The 22,467-nt window shown below is 35.1% G+C and overlaps 1 protein-coding gene across 1 annotated transcript; it reads left to right on the forward strand.

The window, feature by feature from the left end:
- The first annotated feature begins 1,565 nt into the window (after positions 1 to 1,565).
- On the forward strand, positions 1,566 to 21,480 carry LOC101248767 (bifunctional TH2 protein, mitochondrial). The gene is made up of 6 exons (XM_004237466.5): positions 1,566 to 2,230; positions 11,637 to 11,745; positions 18,952 to 19,236; positions 19,355 to 19,769; positions 19,870 to 20,136; positions 20,797 to 21,480. Exons 1-6 carry the CDS (start codon positions 1,908 to 1,910, stop codon positions 21,207 to 21,209), a joined length of 1,812 nt encoding a protein of 603 aa, XP_004237514.1. The 5' UTR covers positions 1,566 to 1,907; the 3' UTR covers positions 21,210 to 21,480.
- The last annotated feature ends 987 nt before the right edge of the window (positions 21,481 to 22,467 follow it).

The raw sequence follows: 22,467 nt of genomic DNA on the forward strand, positions 1-22,467 counted from the left end.
TTGGTTGATACCCACTCGTTGTTTCTATACATTTGTAGGTTCCAAGCCCGAACTCATGTTATTCTCTTCTTAGTCTATATATGAGGCTTTTAGAGTAACTACTTGTCATCCTAATGGACCCTCTTGTTCCTTATTTTATGGTTTGTTCTATTTGAGAAACAAAGATACTTAGACTTATAATTATCTTTCAATACAATAATGAATTGTACACATGATAACCAAGTTTTAGGGTTATTTTTTTTTAATAATAAATGAGTTTTCCGCTCTTATGTCATTCTTGTTTTACTTTTCACATTTATTTCATATTAGAGTTTATGTTTTGTGCATCATCGGTGTAAGAGATTTTTACATCATAAGAGACTTTTAATGAAATTTAACCATAATAACTTATTTAATAAAATAACAATAATTATAAAAATAAAAAAAATATTGATGGTTGAGTCTTACTTGGATTCTATTCATATTTACTTCCATAAATAAACTATTTTCTTTCCAAACTTAAATACAATATTGAGGTTTCTTGTAGGTTTTCATGATCATGCTTATGTAGTTCTTCAAAACATCAAAACTTGTGAATTTGCTAAAAAATAATTTTTAAAGTATCAAACGATTTTAAAACTTGACTAGCTTCTTCTACTTATTGGTATGTTTTTATACAATTAGAACAAATTTCACATTTTAAAGTCTTTGTTTTTCCTGCTTTACTGGCTAAGTCAGATATTGGTAAGCTTTAGAGTATCTGCATTCCAATTCCAACTATGTTCATCCTAGAAACATCAAGTTATGTAATGGTATCAAGTTAGTTAATTTTGTTTCGATTTGCAAAGCATCATTGTAAGCTTTTTCAAATACCATTACATAACTTGATGTTTTTAGGATGAACATAGTTGGAATTGGAATGCAGATACTCTAAAGCTTAGCAATATCTGAGCTAGCCAGTAAAGCAGGAAAAACAAAGACTTTAAAATGTGAAATTTTTTCTAATTGTATAACGACATACCACTAAGTAGAAGAAGCTTGTTAAATTTTAAAATTGCGTGACGCTTAAAATTATTTCTTAGCTAATTCCCAAGTTTTGATGCTTTGAAGAACTACATAAGCATGATCATGGAAACCTACGGAAAACCTCAATATTGTTGTTTAAGTTTGGAAAGAAAACAATTTAGTTATGGAAGTAAATATGAATAGAATGCAAGTAGGACTCAACCATCAATATATTTTTTTTTATAATTATTGTTATTTTATTAAAATAAATTACTATGGTTAAATTTCATTAAAAGTTTCTGATGGTGTAAAAATCTCATACGACGATGCACAAAACTTAAACTCTTCATATTATTGAGTTGATGTTGACTAGCCTTGACGAGGATAAATATATTTATCATCACGTCCATTTTTGAGTTTTAATAGATAATGATGTAGTCTCCCAAACCCTCATATATTCGAACTAAATATTCATATCTTCAAATATTTTTTTTAATAAATAAATAAATAAATGAGTGTACAAAATAAATGTTCACTATTCTCAAACACTTACTAATCTTATTGAGCTTTCACTTGAAACTAGATTACATACTACATAGACTACCATGCTTAATACAACAATTGTCCCCCACAAACTTAGGACCTTACATTACATAAACCTAAGTTCCAGAAGTTCTACAAAGGATCAAACACTGTACATATACATAGACATAATTATCACAATTATTTTACTTAATCAAAGACTGGTTATTTTAACAACAAAAAATTGTAGTTTGTGTCTTGACTCTTTTAGAAATTCCTTGTTTCCAAGTGGCAAATCATCAAAACACCAACAAACCCTCCCTTTCCATCCATACTATACATGTTCAAAGTAGAATACTACAAACACTAACAATTATAATTTACCTGCCATATATATATATATGCGCTCATTATTATTATTATCGCCTCTTAGGCTACCAATTCCAAATCCAGTATTCAATTTCTTCCATTCCAAATCGATATTCCGATTCTACTGTCGTCCCTCTCACTATTTGAGATCTGCGATTACTCCTCCTACAATGGCGTCGCCGATTGATGAAAGTGTGGGTGTAGCGAGGAGGTGTTGGATCAATTCTAAGAAAGAGTCTACTTTTGCACTTTACACTCCTTTCGTCGTTTGCTTGGCTTCTGGGACTCTGAATATTGATACTTTCCGCCATTACATTGCTCAAGATGTTCACTTTCTCAAGGCATTCGTTCAAGGGTCAGTACTTTCACTCTCTTTTTTTCTTTTTTAATATGATAAATAAAAATGTTTCAGTATTTGTTCGATTTTGTTTTGGTACTATAATCGTGTTTTAAATTATAATTGTTTGTAGAATTTGTTTCAGTATGTGTATTATTCTTCTTTTTGGTACTCTGGATATGTCATTTGAGTAAATGTGAAATAAGTAGCATTGTGTCACGAATGAAGCAGAAATGAGCTTCAATTAATTGAAATGCAGAAATGAAAAAGAAGGGAAAAGAAAATAGAAGAGGAGAAGAAAAATTTGATATTTCTTTTATGATATCTCGATAAAACAGTACAACAACTCCATAGATGGATGAAGAGTTACTAATAAACCCAAAAACATATAGAACTTAAGTCCAACACTGGAATTAAAATTACAAGAACTCACAGGATCTAAATGACTTAACGTTAGGAAACTGTAATCTCCCAAATAGGAGCAAATTGTCCCATTTGCACGAGAACTTGTGTTGTAATTGCATTTCCAATTTTTACTATTTTGTGATCCAGAATGACAATTGGTTAAATGACACGTTGGAGGCTCAATAGTAGGAGGCTCAATAGTAGGAATTACATTGGACCCTATCCTTTCCTTCAATTCGGAAATGTGAAAGATAGGGTGAATCTATATGTGGGAGGAAGTTCCATAAGCAACAATAACTGATCTACTTGATCATACTTTAGGGCCCATAATACTTGGAAGAGAGTTTCAAATTACTCTTTAAGGCAATAGAAGTTTGCATGTATGGTTGTAACTTAATATACACCTAGTCTCCAACTTCCGGTTTTTTTAGAACCTTAGCCATCACCTGCCTTTCTTGCAACCATAGAACCATTGCAACCACATTGGATTGAGATATCAACTCAAAAGTGAGTTGTGGAGGGTCATATCCATTCAAGTTCTTGAAAGGAGACATCTTGGTAGCTAAATGGTAATTGGAATTATATCAATATACAGCCAAGACCAGTCACTTGCTCTCTTCACCTAGTTTGTTACTACACACACCTTCAATAATTTTCCAGGCACTTGTTGACCCTTTCAGTTTGCCCATCAGTTTGGGTATGGTATGCTAATTTAAACTTCAGTCTTCTCTTCAAACCTTTGAAAAATTCTTTTCAAAAGATACCGAGGAACACTTCATCTCTATCACACACTATAGTACTAGGCAACCCATCTAGTTTATAAACATTGTTCCTGTGGGTAACTTCACATTCTAATACCACCCTATGAACATCAGTTAACATTGAAGGCCAATAGAATATTACTTTGATCCTTTATATTGAAGTAGAGACTCCAGAGTGTCCACCAAGACCAAAAGTATGAATTTGTTGCACCAATTGTTGTCTTAGTCCACTACCATTTCTAACTCAAGTCTTGCCTTGCAACCTTATTAAACCATTTTGTATAGCAACATCCTCTATAGCTGAAGTATCTAGATGAAATTGAGTTAACAACTGGACAACTTCTTGTTCTCTTTCATAACTGCTTAAGATCTCCTCTATCCACTTAGGCGGCACGTGACTGATAACACTGCAATTAACTTCTGTGTATGCCTTAGAAAAGATATCTGCAGCCGTGTTTGCCACACCATTCTTGTAATGGATTTCATAAATTATAACCCCATAAGCTTGGTATGCCCTTATGTTGTAATGAAGTGAAAATTTTCTAATCCTGCAAAAACTTAAGTCTTAAATGGTCAATTTTAGTAATAAAATGGTGAGGATGGAGGTAGTGTCTCCATCTCCTCACTGCCATAAGCAAGTCAATCAACTCCTTTTTATATTCTTGACCGCTTTTTGCTCAGTACTTCACTGAGATAAGCAATATGTTGCTTGTCTTTCATGAGAACTGCCCCAACTCCAGTTCCACAATCATCAACTTCTACAATGAATGGTTTACCAAAATCATGCAAGGCCAAGACTGGTACAGAGGACATATCAATTTACAGCTCCTGAAGTGCCTCAGTGGCTTCTTCACTCCAAGAAAATGACCTTTTTGGAATGAAGTTAAAGGCTTTCTGATCAATGCAATAAGAAATCCCCTCAACTCCTTCAGATTGCTATTTTCGGGCCAGTGTTGTGAAAAGCGACAAAAAATGCGCTTAAAGCGCGAAGTGAGGCAAAGCGCAAGCACTGCGCTGGTGAAAAAGCAAGCGCTGCAGTAGGCGAAGCAAGAAGTGCGCTTAAAAAAAGGCACCGAAAAGCTCGCTTAAATGAAATAAGTGTTTGTTAGTTTTTTTTTTTTAAAAATTTATGCAAATCTTTTTTTTTAAAAAAATTCTGTATACTTGGGCAACATCTTTCCAATTTTTTTCCTCCTTGGTCGACTGCTGCTACACTCTGCAGGTTAAGTCTCTTCTTTTCTTTGGTCGACTGTCCTCTATTTTTTTCTCTTCTCTTCTTCTCTTTGGTCAGTGCTGCTTTGTTTTTTTCTTTTTCTGGCTGCTGCTATGATTTATCTCTATATTTTTTTCCTTTGTTTTTTGTTATTGTGACTGAGTTACTGTTGCTTTGTTTGTAATGCTATGCTCTGCTTTTTTTTTTTTTTGGTTTTGCTGGCTGCTGCTCTGTTCCGTCTCTACAGTAAGTTGTATTTTCTTATTCAATATTACAATGAAGAATAGGAGTTTGATCCTTTGTGATTTAGTTATGTATTTACTTTAAATGTTATGACTTATGAGGATTATTGACTATCTATTTACCTTTTAATCTAAGAATATGTTACCTCTATTGCAGTTATTTAATATTTTTTATTTTTATACTACATACCATTTTATTTGAAAAAAATGTGTGCTTCGCTTCACGCTTCTGTGAAGCGAGCCCTTGTTGTTTTTATCCGCTTCTCGCTTCCCAAAAAACTAGTTCGGGCCAATTTTCCATTACTGACCACTTCTCTGGTGATGATGTGCCCAAGATATTCTACTTGTTTCTGTCCTAAAGCACACTTAGAACCTTGGGAAACAACCGATTCTCCTTCAACAATTGTAACACAATGTCTAAATGTTTCACATGATCATTTGATACTGCACTGTAAATCATAATATCATAAAAAGGAGTAATATAAACTTCCTGAGATATGCTCCAAAGACTTGGGGTATTGATGATTTAGAAGTGCTGGGGACATTAGTAAGGCCAAATGACATTATCCTGAATTGCCGCAATCCATGATGAGTCCTAAAAGCAACTTTATGTTCATCCGCCCTTCTCATTCTCACTTGGTGATACATTGAGAAAACCCTAATTTTGAGTTGTTGACTAATATAATTAAGTGAGACCTTTTTTTTTCTGAAAAAAAAGAAAAAGAGGCACTGCCACCTCGCCTCGCCATTGCCTTATTGTCGCCATATCTTGCCTATTTCACTTCGCCTCGCCTTATCGCCTTTGACAAAAGGTGAGTGCCTTTCACAACACTGGGACAGACTATGTAGTGTAGTACTTAGTACAACGGGGGAAAACACATCTGTCCGATCCATACCTAGCACCAAATCACATCCACCAACTTGCAACAATCTAACGTCAAAACAAAATTGTTCTTCTTGCATTTTCCACAAAAAAATCTGAACATCAATGTTATGTATGCATAGCCTCTTCATAAGTTACTTTCACCTTCATCCTAATAAAACAAGGGGCTACAGACAATCTTAAGGCCTAGACAGTCTTAAGGCCTTAACCACTTGAGGGCTCACAAAACTATGAGTTGAGCTACTATCAATCAATATAAAAGCAATGAAGTGAGTTTTTTTCAAAAGAGGGTATCAATAACATATAAGACTTAAGTTCATCAAATCTTTCCTCGTAGCTATCAATATTGCCAGTTTTTTTATTGTTGTTGAATTCATCAACAATATCCAAAGGTCTCTCACATTACCAAACCTCTGTCATACTTCCGTGCAAACAAAAATCAATTTGTGCCCTTTTGTTGTAGGATGTGGCTGTTGAACCAGACATCAACCTTATCACTCATATTTGCTGAAACATAACTCATTTTAACTTAGCAGGCATTTGATAAATCTCAAAGAACTATTCACACTTTCTAACCCACCCCCTTGGATTAGAAAACTAATCTTGGCTTTGAATGGCTTATTTGGTGTTTCTGGTTGAACAAAGGCTTGTAACGGAATAAGTGGAGGATTAAGATTTAGCTAGGTGGTGTTTGGTAAAGGAATAACAGTTTGGGTAGTCAATGGAATAGTAGGGTTCACAAGGAAGTATTGAAGTAGGTTGCGGAGGACTGCTCTGGAAGGAAAAATAGGAGGAAATGTAAAACCCCTTCCCACATGATATCTAGTAGTAGAGGAAGGAGTTACCTGTGTTGCAAGAGAGTGAGAGGATTGCCTAGACGCACGAATAACAATATTTCCTGGAGCTATGGACGTCATTGACCTAGGAGATGAAGAAAGCTCGACTGCAACGTATGCTTTTGTGCGAGTCCAACTGAGAAATAATCAACTCAAATCCTGAGTCATCTCCTTTGTTTCCTTTGGCTGAGTTGAGAACCGAGTCTAGTTAGATACCGAGGATTCAAATCGTTTTGCATGGCCACTAGCCATAGACTGAAGTTGTATTTCAAGCTTCTTTCATGCTATCTTTGGTTCCTTTGAATTTATGGTTATCTGACATGATAATATGCGAGAATCAAGCTTTCTCTAATACAAATGTCACAAATGAAGCAGTAATGAGCTTTGTTAAAGAATGACAAAAGCCCCATATCGGTGATTAATGAGATGAGTAGACTCCTTATAAGGCTTGGACAATCTTCTTCGCTTTAAGCTGTTTTTTGGGGTGTGAGTTAGGCCCAAAACCTAATTGACATGGTATCAGAGCCTCTATGATCTTGGTAAACAATCAAAGAGCTTCCACTGTTGGCGACAACTATTATCCATATATGACGCCCATTCGGCTAATAATTATGTTAGCAAAAGTTGGTCCACCATTCTGGTGACTATTTTCTCATATCTAATTTGTGTAGCACTGTGCCACATTTTGGTGACGACTTTCTTATATCTACATTGTGTAACACCGTGCCATCATTTCGGTGATTAATTTTTCATATTTAGTTTTTGTAGCACCTTGACATCATTCCAGCGGCTACTTTTTCATATATAATTTATGTAGCACCGTGTCATACTTCTGGTGACTACCTTTCTTTGCATATCTGATTTGCGTAGCACCGTGCATCTCTTCGAACTACTTTTCATATTTAATTTGTGTAGTGTCGTGGATTTTTCCAAACTATTTTCTCATATCTGTGTTGCATAACATCATGTGTCTTTTCAGTCACTCCTCAGATTTGATTTGCATTGTCTCATTCATCTTTTCGGTTTACTTTTTAAATTTGATTTGCATAGGGTTGCGTCATCATTCCGACTCTACTCGTATAGTTTTTCTTTTTAAGTAGGGTCATGCTGTCATTTCAACCCTACCCATATTATTTCTCTTTTTCAATGGGATCGTTCCATCAATTCAAACGATCCTATATAATCTATATTTTCTAGTTGGGTCGTGACATCATTTCGATCCTACCCATATAATTTTATTTCTTAGATTGCAGCCACTTTTAGCGATCAAATCTAATACTCTGGCGTATGAGCATGTTCCGACCAATTTTTTTCGATGACTTGTTTAATATCAATTCATCTATTGATTCCAACATGGTCCATACACTTTATACTAGATTTTGAGCACTTCGTTGCTGAGGGGGAATTTAGTAGCCTTGTATGTCGATTATGTGAGTCACGTATTGTCTGAAACAATCTTTGCATGTTTGGTTTGGAAAGACAAATTGTAATTTTATCATTCTGTGTTTTATCGACATTATGCATCAAATTCAATATTTCATAAGAAAATTAAGCACATTGAGATTGACTTCAATTTTGTGAAGTCGACTGATCAACTTGCAGATATCTCACCAAGCCCCTCATCGGTGGTCCTCGTATTACTTACATTTGTAACAAGCTAGGTACATGAATTGTATGCACTAGCTTGGGGCGGGGGGGGGGGGGGGGGGGAGGAGGAGGTTAAAACATGAATAGGCTTATACAATCCAATTAGAATAGGAATAGGTTTTATACAATCCTATTAGAATAGGAATAATAAATTCCTATTCTATAAATAGATTTATACTATTCTATTTAGAAATAGGAATAATAAATAGTATTGTACTTGATAAAGGATTGTATTCTAGTGTTTATAAATAGGGTTTCAATGTAATAATGTAGAAACGACAACAATTCCATAATATTCTTTTCCTATATTTCTCACATGGTATTAGGGGGAGTGTTAAGATGTGCCACATCAGTAGAGGGATGGGAATTTGGTCTCTTTATATGGATTTGGACAAATCTCCGTTCATGAGCTATCTTTCGAGGTTGAGTTTGGCCCAAGTGTCATATCTCTACAAGCTTTAATCGTAAAATGCAGAAATGAGAAAGAAGGTAAAAGAGGATAGAAGAAGAGAAGGAAATTGGATATTTCAGTAAACCTGTACAACAACTATAAAAAGGACTAACTTGCAGCTGGACTTGGACACGTCACCTAGCCAGTTACTAATAAAGCCAAAAAACATAGAGGACTTATAGGCAAATACTGGAATTAAAAGTTACAAGAACTCACAGTACCTGGTTGGCTTGATTAAATTAGACTTGGCCCTAATAATTCTGTTACTAACGTCATATTCATGACATTGTCGTTTGTGTTTATTTGGGGGTTTCATTATTATTTCATAGAAGTGCTGGATTTGGACACGTCATCTAGCCAGCTACTAAAATAGCCAAAAACATAAAGGACTTATAGGCAAATACTGGAAATTACAAGAAGTCACAGGACCTGGTTGGCTTGATTAAATTAGACTTAGCCCTAATAATTCGTTACTAACGTCATATTCATGACATTGTCGTTTGTGTGTATTGGAGGTTTCATTTTTATTTAATAGACGTGCTCAGTTTACTTCCATTCGTAACAAAATTCAAGAAAACAGCCACCTCTATTGTATAACTGTTTCTTTTCTCTCCAGAAGAATAAGGATTTTTGTGATGGATTTTATGTTTCTTGACTTTTATGAAAGAAAATGGGAATTAACAGATAAAGTGAAAGAGAATGGCATTCTAACATTTGAATGACTATGGGATTAGTCCATTTTCATTGAAGAGTATCTTAATTTTGTTAGTTAGTGAAATGTATTAGAAGTAGTACTACAACTCTCTATCCAAATTGTAAAGAAGTTAGAAATTCATTATTCCTTGGGTGATTTCCAATTTACAGCCTGGGTATGACAAGAGAATTACTTTACCCTTTTAAAGTCATTGGTAATGTCTGCTAAAATATCGGCATGTTCAGGTAGAATAAAACATTAAAGATGTGGAGGGAAAAAATATACATGAAAACAGTGTTTTTTCCAGTTAATAAGTGAAAGAAAAGGATTAAAAAAACAACCATTAACTGAATGACCTTTACATACTCTGCTTCTTCGGCTTTTTTATTGTAATCAACCTTTAATTCCTCTTTGATCCTAGATGTAATTTTAAAGGGACAAAATAATCTGTCTTGATTCTTTTCGACGAGTTTGAACTCAAAACTTCTACAAGACCATCATGTTTCTTGCTCTTTTGTTAACTTTTTGTTTGGTCTGTTATTTATGGGATTCCTTATACCTTCCACTGTATGGTACTCCCTCCATCTCAATTTATATGATATTTCTTTCCTTTTTAGACAGTCTGGAAAAGAATTACATCTTTCTATATTTAGTGACAACTTAACTTCAAACTTCCCATTTCACCCTTGATGAGATAATTTATAGACAAAAATTTTCTATGACTTCCTTCTTAAATTCCATGCCCAGTCAAACACTTCACATAAATTGGGAAGGAAGGGGTATAGTTTTTTTTTTCTTTTCTTTTGAAGTATTTTCATCTGGATTATCAGTTATTTCAGTGCTTAAGTTTTTGCCAGAAGTCTGGGTATTCAGTCAAGTCCCAGGAGTGTGGTAATCCCCTACCCATAGTTTAGGGAGTAAAAATGAGTGTTCCTTATGCCCTCATTTTTAGGTCTCTTTTGGTGAATGGATTCTATGTACTTTTTCTTTTAATGTATTTCTTCTATGCAACATCTATTTGCTAGAGATGTGCGACTTTTGGGATCGAGTTTTTTTTTTTTTTGAGAAAGTAACTTTGTATTCACAAAAAATCATCATAAAAAGAATGATGAGATGAGGCACTTAAAACCCACAATGGGTGGGACACATCCTTCACAAAAACTAAAAAGCTTTACAATTTTACCCTGTGCGCACCCAAAGGGCAGCGGCTGCGGGTTTCCCTTGTCATAAAAAAAAAATCAACTAGAGTTGCTACCTCCCCCACCATATTCTGTTTACACCAAAAAATAAAAGGCTTAGGCATTTCATTTTGATCTTCAGTGCGTTGCAGCTTTTGCCTTCAAAACATCTGGTATTTCTTTCCTTCCATAAAGTACACCAGATACAAATTGGAATGTTCATCCACCAATCTTCGCTTTGCCCTCTTCTTCCAATTCCTTTCCAACTGTTGAGTAGCTCCAGGGTGGTTTCAGGCATTACCCAACTTACTCCCAGAATACGTAAGAACATCTTCCACATATTTGCAGTTGTTTTGCTGTGTAGAAACAAATGACTATTTACCTCTGTTTCCTGATTACACATAAAGCACCTTGAGAAAATCTGTAAACCTCTTCTTTGTAACACCTCATGAGTTAGACATGTTCTTCTGATCACAAGCCAAGCGAAACATGAGACTTCCAGTGAGCTTTTAACTTTCCAAATTAACTTCCAGGGCCATATATCTATCAAAGACTGCCTGTCGTTCATCTTCCAGTAGCAAGATTTTATGGTAAAAAACCTCTACTATGTAGACACCAAACTGGTTTGTCTGACGCCATAGAAATACCTGAAAAGGAGTTCAAAACCTTACGCAGGCCTGCAACTCCATCAATTTCCCAGTCATTCAAAGCTCTTCTAAAAATCAGGTTTCACCTTGTTGGCTCCAAACCTGAGATACAGTGGCATTTTTTTTCTTAGGCTAATGATGTATAGTTGAGGAAAAGTGCTTCTTAGAGTATCATCACCTATCCAGAGCTCATTCCAAAAATCAATCTTCACTCCATCACCCACTGAATGAAATATTGACGTTGAATTTTTCCCATAATCTCCTGATGGGTTTCCATACACTACATCCTGGGGTCTAGTGGTTGGTTTTAATGTTCTTTGTTATTGCTAATAATTTTAGTGTTCGCAAAAATGATAGATTTTTGGGGTTGCTTTTCATGGGCTTTGTTGGCCGTGTAATAAGGCCCCCTCCATTTCTTCTGCTAAGAGGTTCGTTAGTAATATATATATTAATGAAACAAATTGCAGGTGTGAAGCTGCAGAAGTGTGTACTGATGATGACGATGCGAAGGTTGGCATTAGTGAACTGCGGAAGAATATTGTGAATGAACTTAAAATGCATGATGCAGTTTTAGAAGTAAGATATGAGTCTCTTTTCCATTAAATTCAAGTTTCTCCCTGTCCATTTGGTAATTAGGATTGCCATGTGCCCTAGCCCACAAATTTCCTTTTACTTCTTTGCAATATTTTTCCAGTTGAGTATCAGTAGGGACATCTCCTGAAAGATAAAGTTGACTATCAAATTGAGTCATTTACCTAAAAACCTTGTTTTGGATGAACTGCCAAAGGGATGTGGGATTCTTTTAAACCATTTATGTTGTCCGTTCATTTTCTTTTGCAAACCGAAAAACTAATCAGGTTTCTAATGGCATGAGCTTTCGCTAAGTAGCTAACCATGGATACATTTGACTTTCTGTTGATCTTGACTAGGCTCATTGCAAAGGAATGTGATATGCATAAAATCATGAGATGAAATCAATATTTGGACATGTGATTTCATCTCATTATTTTAAATCATGAGATAAAATCCCAAATTCTCCAAAAAGCTTAATTTGTGAATTTTATATTATGATTTCATATATTTCAAATACAAAAATTGACCCACAAGTTTATATTTTGTAATAAAAAATTCACCATTTTACATCTACCAACCATTTATTTCATATATAAACAAAATTTATAATTGATATTATTACTCTTGCCAACCTATACCATTTATATCGGAATAACCATTACTTTTACCAGCCAAATTTATAGTTGAATATTATTATTTTTACCAACTTTAAACCATTTATATCGGGTATAACCATTATTCTCACCAACCAATTCCAATTTTTAGTTGATATTATTACTCTCACCAACCTTTAAACCATTTATATCGAGAAATGCATCTTCAATGTGAGGAAATTGTCCATACTATATGGGGGGGTTATGCTACAGAGTAGTGCACTAGAACTCATGTTCAATTTTATTGAACTAAAGTTTGATCAGTAAATCTTGTATTTTCTTAAGAAAGAACTTTTTGGTAGTGTATTATACTTTTGTTATGAATTTTTGCTTATTTGGTAAGATTGTATAAAAGATTTGGGGTAATTTTGTTAAAAAAATTCACAATTTACGGGGGTTTTATGTTATGAGCAAGAAATACAACTTAGAATCCAAATTGCATGTCCAAACAAAAAAAAAGACCCTTAGTTTTTCAGTACCATTGCTGTAAGTGAGTACATTTATAACTCTCAACTAGGTCATTTATCTTGAAACTTATAGGGATTTTTCTGCCTGGGAGAACTTCGATGTAAAAATTACAGCTTAGGTCACCATCTCCAACTTTAGCTTTTGAATCCTCACCATTCGAAATATTTCCAAGGAATTTGTTAAATTCAAATCTGGCTATCATTAGTGTTTTAATTCTAACTATTCTATCTTTCAACCTCGAAAAGTTGAGTAGCCTAGAAGGCACTATCAACATTTGCACACAACTTGGTGAAATGAATATCTGTCGTATTCTGTTCAAAGTATGTTATGTGGACCAGGTATGAGTGTCAGATATGTATGAGATGTTATGCATATTTTAAATCATTTTTACTTTGGATGTGGGATGTGCATGGAGTATTTAGGTGTGATTGTGATGATACTGCTATCAGTTGATCAATGAGACAGCCATGCAAATCCTCCATAATCATTCTGCTCTATTTGGATCCGTTCATTTTAATATTACTTCTCTTGAAAATAATTGTCTCTAAAGCAAGTTAGTGGTTATCTAAAACTACAGGTTTTCTAAATCTGACAATTTCTACTCTTTGGTACACACTGGCATACTGTGAGGATACACCTAATTAGCACAAAACTATCTCTGGATGCATGGTAGTTGACTATCTAAGATCTGTTTGATGTAAGGTGTGAAATGATTTTGTTGATGAAAGATATCAGGTCTATCTTGGGAGTTTGAGGTCTCAATGAATAATGTGGTTGTCAGTCTATCTTAAAGTTCTTTAAAATATTGTTTTCCAGTGTATTATACTTGTACATTTTGGGTAAATGAGGGTGTGGTATACGATCAGAGCTCAGTGGGCATATCAGTTGTCAAGAAAACAATATAGTTTGACTAGTGCAAAGAAAACAATGTCTTTTTCTTTTTGATTTGATGGATGTTATGGTACTCTTTACAAAGTTAAATTTACTTTGTTATGATCTGCTGTAAAAGTGAAGTAAATAGTGGTCAAGTGACTGAGTGTCACTGCTAGCACAGTTGGCCTTAATTGTCTGTAATGTAGAGCAAATTCTCTTTCTATTTAGATGTTAAAAGAGTCTTTACTTCTGATTAAGGAAGGATATTGCTGCTGATATTAACTCAATGTTTAGATTATTTGCCTGGTGGTTCTTTTGGAAGGAAAGGAGTGGTTGAATTTTTGAAAGCAAAAGTGAACCTGTAATTAGCGTTAAGTACAGATGTATCTCTATACTTGTGTTTTTGGTGTTAATAGCAATTACAAATGACATATAATTCATGGTAGATTTTCTGTTTTTACATTGTTAGTATTGTTAGGCTTCATTTATTTACATGAAGATTAAGTCATCTGGATATGAATACACATCTAATATTAAGATGTGCATTAAGATTTAGATGTTTGAATCTGAATGCACATATTAATATTCATATGCTAGTATAAAAACAACCTATAACAACAAAACAGAAACTACAACAGAGCAATACGATAATCGTGGTACAAGAAACAACAGGTAGTAACAGAAATCGAAGGCCAAGAAACGACGGAAGCAATACTATGAGTACTAATATGAAGAAACAACAAGATAACACATTGCACCCTCCTGTCTAAAGGTCATGTCTTCGGTAAGCTGAAACAAGTCATGTTTAATCACCTCTCCTCAATACTTCTCTGGTCTACCTCTACCTATCTTGATACCATCATAGCCAACCTCTCACACTTCTGTAGTGAGGCATCCATGCATTGCCTCTTCACTAACCCGAACAATTTCAGTCTCGCTTCTCGCATCTTGTCCTACTCCACAGCCACTCCTCCCTTGTCTCGGATATCGTTATTTCAAATCCTATCTCTCTTAGTCAGGCGGACTCAGGAAGGGGGAAGGGGTGTCACGTGACACTGCTTTGCCCGAAAAAATGGCTAAATCGTATATACGTTATGAAACAAAAGCGAACATAAAAGGTCTATATAATAAAGTGACACTGCTTGAACAATAGAAGTGCGTAGCTTAGGTGGTTTTGTGCTGGAATTTCTTAGGCTAGATTGTTTGTTCTATCCTACACAGTCACATTTTTTATGTTTTTTTTTCTTTGACCATCCTTGTTTAGTAATTATTTGGTATTTTATTTGTATTAATAAAAATTTAGTATAATATTATCAAGGAGATTAATTTGAATAAATTTCAAAAAAAAGAAAAGAAAAGAAACTCATGAAAAAAATTATAATGTGGTTTTTATTTATTTTCTTAGAAAAAATTATAACAATATACATGAATTGTGTTTTATTTTTAAAAAATATGATTTGTATTATTTAATTTATTTTCTCATTTTAAAAGGTGACACCGCTTACGAAAAATCCCGGCTCCTAGTATGCCCAAACATCCATCATCACATCCTCATTTCCACAACTTTCTTCTTCTGAACATGAATCCTTGACATGCCAACACTTCGCGAGATACAACAAAGCCGGTCTAACTACTAATCAACAGAACTTGCCTTTAAGGTTTGGTGGTACCTTCTTATCACACAAGACTCTAGATGCGAACCTCCACTTTGTCCACCCTGCACCAATACGATGGGTGACATCATGGACAAACTCCCTATTCCTTTGGATAATAGATCCAATATACTCGAAACATCCTCTCTTTTGGATGACATGTGTATCAAGCTTCACTTCCACATCAGCCTAAATAGTCACGTCACTGAACTTGCACTCCAAGTATGTGTTCTTGGTCCTGACTCCTGCTCAATCGAAACCCCGTTAGACTCCAGAGTCTGTCTCCAAACCTTCAATTTAGCATTAAAACCACCACGAGTCTTGTCAAACATAACTATGTCATCTGCAAATAACATACACCATGACTATCCACCTTGAATTTTTCCGCGTCAATTTATCCATCACCGAGGCAAATAAAAATGGGCCAAGGGATGATCCTTGATGCAGCCCTATCGAAACTGAAAAATGCTCCGAGTCTCCTCCCATAATCTTTACGTGAGCTTTGTCTCCATCATATATATCCTTGATCTCCCTAGTGTATGGTACAACTTCAGGCTCATTTCCTCACATCATTCAAATTTGGCGTCTCTTTTGGTGGCAATTTCCAACTAGGCATCTGCTGAGCAAATCTGATGCTGGCCTGGCTGAACCCCCTGTTACATAAATTTTGTGTTTCTTCCTGTTATCTGTGACCTTTATGTCTACTTAGTTATACATCTGCTGTTTCTGAGGCTTCTTTGTACGCTGTTTCTGTTTGTCTTGTTTCTGCCAAGAGGGAGTTCTTCACTCTATTTGTCTCATTGATATAGTTATATACTTATGAGAAATATTCCCCCAACCCTCTTTAAAGGATCCCTCTGGTGTAATAAGAATAGATTTACTTGCTTCCGGAATGCTTATGTACTTCCCACTTTCATTGGATTTAAGAGTGAAAAAAACTCAGAAATTGTCCTTCATGTTCCATCTCTTTACCGTCTTCCACCTTTCTTCTGTTTCTGCAAAGAAGACAAACACCAACCACTTCATGACGTTAATGCAAATAGTAACTTTGTCTCATTAAATTTCTGCTGCATAATTGAACCATACTTCTGAGCCTGAATGTCATAGGATTTAGAACCTGGATTATAAAAAATCCTTTCTTACCCCATGTCTGTTGAAATTCCAGACTGAAAAAAACAGAAAAATTCTCCCCTGAAAAGTGATTATACTAAAAAAAGATTTAACACTGAAAAGCCACAAAAAAGTGCCCGAGAGCATTTTGTCTCAGTTGTCAATGTTCCTTAAGCTTATGTGGAAAAATTTACTCTATATTAACGAGAAAATAACTGTCTTAGCCTATAACACATGATTGGGCGGAGAAACCTAAAACCTGCTAAGGCTTATGAAAATTGAAATGAGCATAAATCATAGTTATATGGGATACTTTTCCCTTAGATCACTATCAATGGACAAAACACCATGTCAACAGGCTCGGCGAACCAAGACAGAAGTTCATTGATAGCTTTTTATAAAGAAAATCGACTTTGATTGTTGAATAATTCACATCACTTCTGCTTCTGTTGGAACACAAGATTCCCCTATACTGTGGTCAATAATTCTGATTACATAGGAACAATTCCTCAATATCTTGTTCATTCGCTACAAAATATTTTCTTTTGTGCGTCAGTAAATAAAAAACATGCTTTTTTGGGAAGAGATGCTATTTCACCAATCGAGTCAGAGGTACCTGACATATTCATACCTAACGAGCCGCCCAGGCCGCAAGCGACTTACAGCCAGATTCTCCGATGAAGTAGTGGGTACCATTAATACATGGGGAACAGCCTCAAACTGGTCTGGGAGGGAGATCCAAGGTCTGCCTGAAGTTAATGAAATGTGAAGGACTTGTGTTGAAAATTGGTTATGCATTGTGTAAGACTTAATGTTGATGAATAATCGATGCATTTTGGTATTCCTGTGAGTTTGTTGCTAATAATGAATAAGATATGCTGTTGGGCGTACAGTTGCAGAAAGGACAAGAGAGGGAAATTCTGAATGAATGGACCAGTGGCACTATCAGCAGACTTAGTTTCTCTGTGCTATCATGGCAAGCTTCTCGATTTCCCAAGACATTTCTGCTTTACTTCAGAAATGGCACAATGTCCATAGTTGATGCGCAACTGGTTGATTATTGTGGATTCACAATAGCTAATATTTTGAGCTGCCTAGATGTATATATAGTCCGAATTTATTATATATCTTAGTATTTTACATGTAGCACATATGAGAGCTACATATTGTGTTGGCATAATGCATAAATATGACCTTTAACTTGGCGCCAAGTTGCTAACTATGACCTTTAACTTTGGGTATACACCAGTAGATACTTAAACTGTATAAAATTGAGCAAATTGACAAATTCATCCTACGTGGCAGTATGACACCCTACCTAGCAATTTTGTGTCCTACATGACATCCTACGTGTATTGTGTCATGTAGGATACTTGTGTCTACTTGTTCAATTTATACAAGTTTAAGTGCCTACTTGTGCACATTCAAAGTTGGGACATAGTTATTCGCTAAAGCCAAATTAAGGGTCATGTTTATGTATTATGCCTATTGTGTTAAATCTTGATTTCTATTTGTAAAACAGATTCTCATTGTTTTTCTGGAGCGTAACTAATTTGTCAAGGAAGTTAAGATGTGCGGTTACTGCGAAGTGATAGCAACTATTGTTAACAGTTAGGGATCGTTTGGTAGAGTGTATTAAAAGAAACAATACATGCATTAGACTTGTGTGTTAGCAGAACCTTGTTTGGTACATTTTCTTAACCTATGTATAACTAATGCAACTATTAGTTATACACTCAATTATGTATTGAGGAGTGTAGTAGTAGTAATACATGGAAATCCATGGTATTACTAATGCAGGAGTATCTAATGCATGCATTAGCATGGTTAATGACCCAATTGCCCCTCAAAACCTTATTTTACATCTTTTCCACCATAATGTTGAGGATATCTTTGTAAATAAATATCTCCTCTGTCCCTAGTTACTTGTCTACTTTTCCTTTTGTAGTTATTCCTAATTACTTGTCCATTTTGACAAATCAAGAAAGAAGAAATTCTTTTTACCTACTATACCCTCAATTAATTACTTTGAAAAAGGTAGAACTTCTCGAAGATCGTAAATTTTTAATTCACTTACTTCATAATTAATAGGGGGCGAAATGGTAAACTCACTATGTAAATCATTGTTTTCTTAATAGGTGTGCCAATTCAAAAGTGGACAAGTAATTAGGGACAAAAATAGTATGTTTTAAAAAATTATGCAATGCTTAAGAAATAATGCAAGCATAACTAATGTAAACATTACTAATGCACTCTATTTAGCCTAACTAATGCAACAATTACTAATACACTCTATTTAGCATTATTTTTATACACCCTACCAAACGACCCCTTAATGATTTCGATATTGTATCTTATGACCTATGTATCAAAGTACATTAAAAACTCTCTTTATGCACGCGAAATTGTCTTCTTGCTTGGGAAAATAAATAATCTCACAGTCACTTCTGTAGAAGTGGGGCATTGATCTGGTCAAGGAGTGCACTATTAACCCTGCAACAGCCAAGTACACAGATTTCTTATTAGCTACAGCTTCAGGAAAGGTTGAAGGGGTAAAAGCTGCTAAACTTGCCACTCCATTTGAGAAAACAAAGTTGGCTGCTTATACTCTAGGTGCTATGACACCTTGCATGAGACTTTATGCCTACATTGGTAAGGAGCTGCAAGTGTGTCTTGAGGGAGAGAAAAATCATCCATACGAGAAGTGGATTGACAGTTATGCCGCTGAAGGTTTCCAGGTTTGTGGCTGTTTATTCCATTCTCGTCAAACTGATGAATTCAGCTTATGAATGATATTTATGACATACCACACATTCTACTTAACTAAACTGAAATATCGTCTTTATTGTATACTAGGCATCAGCTCTACAGACAGAGGACTTGTTGGATAAACTGAGTGTCACTTTGACAGGCGAGGAGCTTGACATCATTGAGAAGCTTTATCATCAAGCAATGAAACTTGAAATCCAGTTCTTCTTAGCCCAGCCCCTTGTTCAGAAAGCTATCATCCCTTTGTCAAAAGATCACAACCCTGCGGAACAGCGGATAACAATATTTTCTGATTTTGATTTGACATGCACGATTGTTGATTCTTCTGCCATCTTGGCTGAAATTGCAATTATAACAGCACCAAAATCTGATCAAAATCAGCCAGAGAATCAAATTTCAAGGATGTCGTTGGCTGATTTAAAGAATGCATGGGGAGATCTCTCTAAGCAGTACACGGAAGAGTATGAGCAATGTATAGAGAAGATGTTACTTACTGAAAAAGGTAACACTGTTTGATTAATCTTTGATGTTTTCCAACCTCCCTATGTCATAATATTGCTGATCGGCTGGGATGAACTGTTCTAAGAATCTTACTTTTACAGCGGAAAAATGTGATTATGGGAGACTCTGTAGAACGATTGAGCAACTTTCTGATTTTGAGAAAAGGGCGAATAGTAGGGTAGTTGAATCTGGGGTACTGAAAGGTCTGAACCTTGAAGACATTAAACGAGCTGGGCAGCAATTGATTCTCCAGGATGGTTGCACCGACTTTTTCCAGAGCATAATAAGAAATGAAAATCTGAATGCAGACATTCATGTTCTCTCCTATTGCTGGTGTGGTGACCTTATTAGGTCTTCCTTTTCATCAGGTATTTCATTGATAATGACAACTTAGTTGCGAATATTATTGTTGTCGAGTTGATTGTTATGGTCTGCCTATCTTTTCATGACTACTTCAATGTCTTCTTAATTCTTAGTTGCACCTGGATATGCTAGAAATATTGCTGACTGTATTTTGTATGCTAAGTGACATTTGTCCCTCTTTGTCATGCCAATTTGCTTCCACCCGCTATCCTTTTCTTGTACCATGAGAAAGGAAACAACTTTCTAAAAGAAAAAGAAGAAAGGAAGGTGAAATGGAAAAAGTGTGGAGGAAAAAGTCGATCATTCCTTGTTTTTCAAATTTACCTTGGTTTCCCCTGTTCTTATTTTGTGTCATGTGTTCTCCTTTGTTTTTGAGTTATCTTTTCCTTTTTAAGTCTAATAGAGTTGTTAACATTGTCAATGATTTCTTCTCTTATTCTGGAAGAGAAGTTTTGATGTGCTTATAGTCTTTAGTTGGGTCTCAAAGATCATCGATCACATGAACTCTCTTTTATTTTTGCTATGGTTGGTCTTAGTTGACAGTTCCCTTTTCATTTGTAATTATGCAATGCTTGTCAGTTTTTGGTTTCCAGTGAGATGTTAAATTTTTTCCTGCCTTTAAGGCTTATGAAAAAGATATCTATTTCCTGTCATGTGTTGAACAGGGGGCATAGATGGTCTAGATATTCATGCCAATGAGTTGATGTTTCAAGAATCTCTATCTACTGGTGAAATTGTTAAGAAAGTTGAATCCCCCATTGACAAGGTTCAAGCTTTTAGTAAAATTCTAGCGAATTGTCGCAACGACAAAAAGAATCTGACAGTATATATTGGGGATTCAGTTGGCGACTTGCTTTGCTTGCTGGAAGCAGATGTTGGCATTGTGCTTGGTTCGAGCTCAAGTCTGAGGAGGATGGGGAATCATTTTGGTGTTTCTTTTGTTCCTCTTTTTCCAGGTGTTCTCCAGAAGCAGAAGATGTATGCTGGGTCAGACTCATCAAGTTGGACGGGACTTTCTGGTGTTCTCTATACTGCCTCTAGCTGGGATGAGATACATGCTTTTGTATTGGGATCATGAATCTTCAAGTTACTTATTCACCATGCTAGTTAGGACATATGGAGAAACAATCTTATATAATATATCAATACATACAGTTTGTGGCTAGTTTTATTGCAGGCCACAGTTCACTTGTGTTCCTTTTTTGTTTTTTCTAGAGGGTTTTCTGTTCAGAAATGTAAATGTGCTTCATTTGGCTGGAGATTCTCTATGAGTACAGCAAATGTTAAACGTTTGTGGCCACTCTATTCTAGTCAATATTTTAAATGGTAAATGGCCCCTTTTCAGATGAGCAATGTGACAGGTTTTGAGGCAGGCCGTATCACTTCTTTTTGTTTCTGAAGCTATTGGAAACAACTGTTTTTGGTTGGTTATTGAGGGTATTTTAAGATCAAGAGGTGGAAAGAGATTATTTCAGAGCCTTTTTGTCATACGTCAGAGATATTTTTGACCCGTTTCCTATTCTAATAATCTAATATCTTGAGCTCTCCAGCTATTGGAAACGATTATTGGTTGTAGTGAGGTGTTCTGTAGTGGATGATATAGTTATCATAAACAATGTGAAGGTCTTATTGTCAAATTAGTTTGAAGTGGGATTTTGGAGTTCCTTTTAGCCCAGCTGGTATGCCGATTGTTTATGATGCGTGCGATGGATGTCATTTTTTGTTCTTCTAATGGAAGCCTTCTGTGATCATCCCTTCTGTGATCATCAAAGGATGTGGTGGAATGATTACGTAGTTATTTTTGTTAGAGAGTGTTTTACCCTATCAATGTGGGATTTTTTGGCGCAAATTTGGATCTAGTATGGATCCTAAACGGAAACCAAATCCCTCACCACCACTCCCCCCCCAAAAAAAAATACTAATCATAGTTGATGACCAACTCAGATTTTGCTTCACTATTCCCACTAATATTAAAGTGATTAGAATTATTAGGGCATCTCATTAATAAATATGGATAAGTATGTCTATTATGTATAAACTATGATTGTTTATAATGTATATAGGTATATATGTTATCAATATTGATCATACGTGATGATCAAACTCAAATGTTGTTTTTTTTTTGGGTAAATCACATAAATATATTATATTTAAAAAAATATTTGCCATTTCTCTCAATATAATTTTTATAACTAAATATTTTTTTTTTGAAATTAAGAAAAATGTACTGTTGCTTTCTTTCTCGACTCTTTTGCCTTCTAATCTTTTTTTTTTTAAAAGAAAATCTTCATCTTATCTTTCTCTCTTTATCATTATTGTCTTCATATTCTTCTTTT

This window comes from Solanum lycopersicum, chromosome 4 (assembly GCF_036512215.1).
Source record: "Solanum lycopersicum chromosome 4, SLM_r2.1".
Classification (NCBI taxonomy): domain Eukaryota; kingdom Viridiplantae; phylum Streptophyta; class Magnoliopsida; order Solanales; family Solanaceae; genus Solanum; species Solanum lycopersicum.

What these genes read in the sequence shown, in the direction of transcription:
- LOC101248767 (XM_004237466.5), top strand. Translation starts at nt 1,908, where the DNA reads ATGCGCTCATTATTATTATTATCGCCTCTTAGGCTACCAATTCCAAAT. An exon ending in TGCATGATGCAGTTTTAGAA is followed by an intron (nt 11,746 to 18,951) that starts GTAAGATATGAG and finishes TCACTTCTGTAG; the next exon opens with AAGTGGGGCATTGATCTGGT. An exon ending in ATGCCGCTGAAGGTTTCCAG is followed by an intron (nt 19,237 to 19,354) that starts GTTTGTGGCTGT and finishes ATTGTATACTAG; the next exon opens with GCATCAGCTCTACAGACAGA.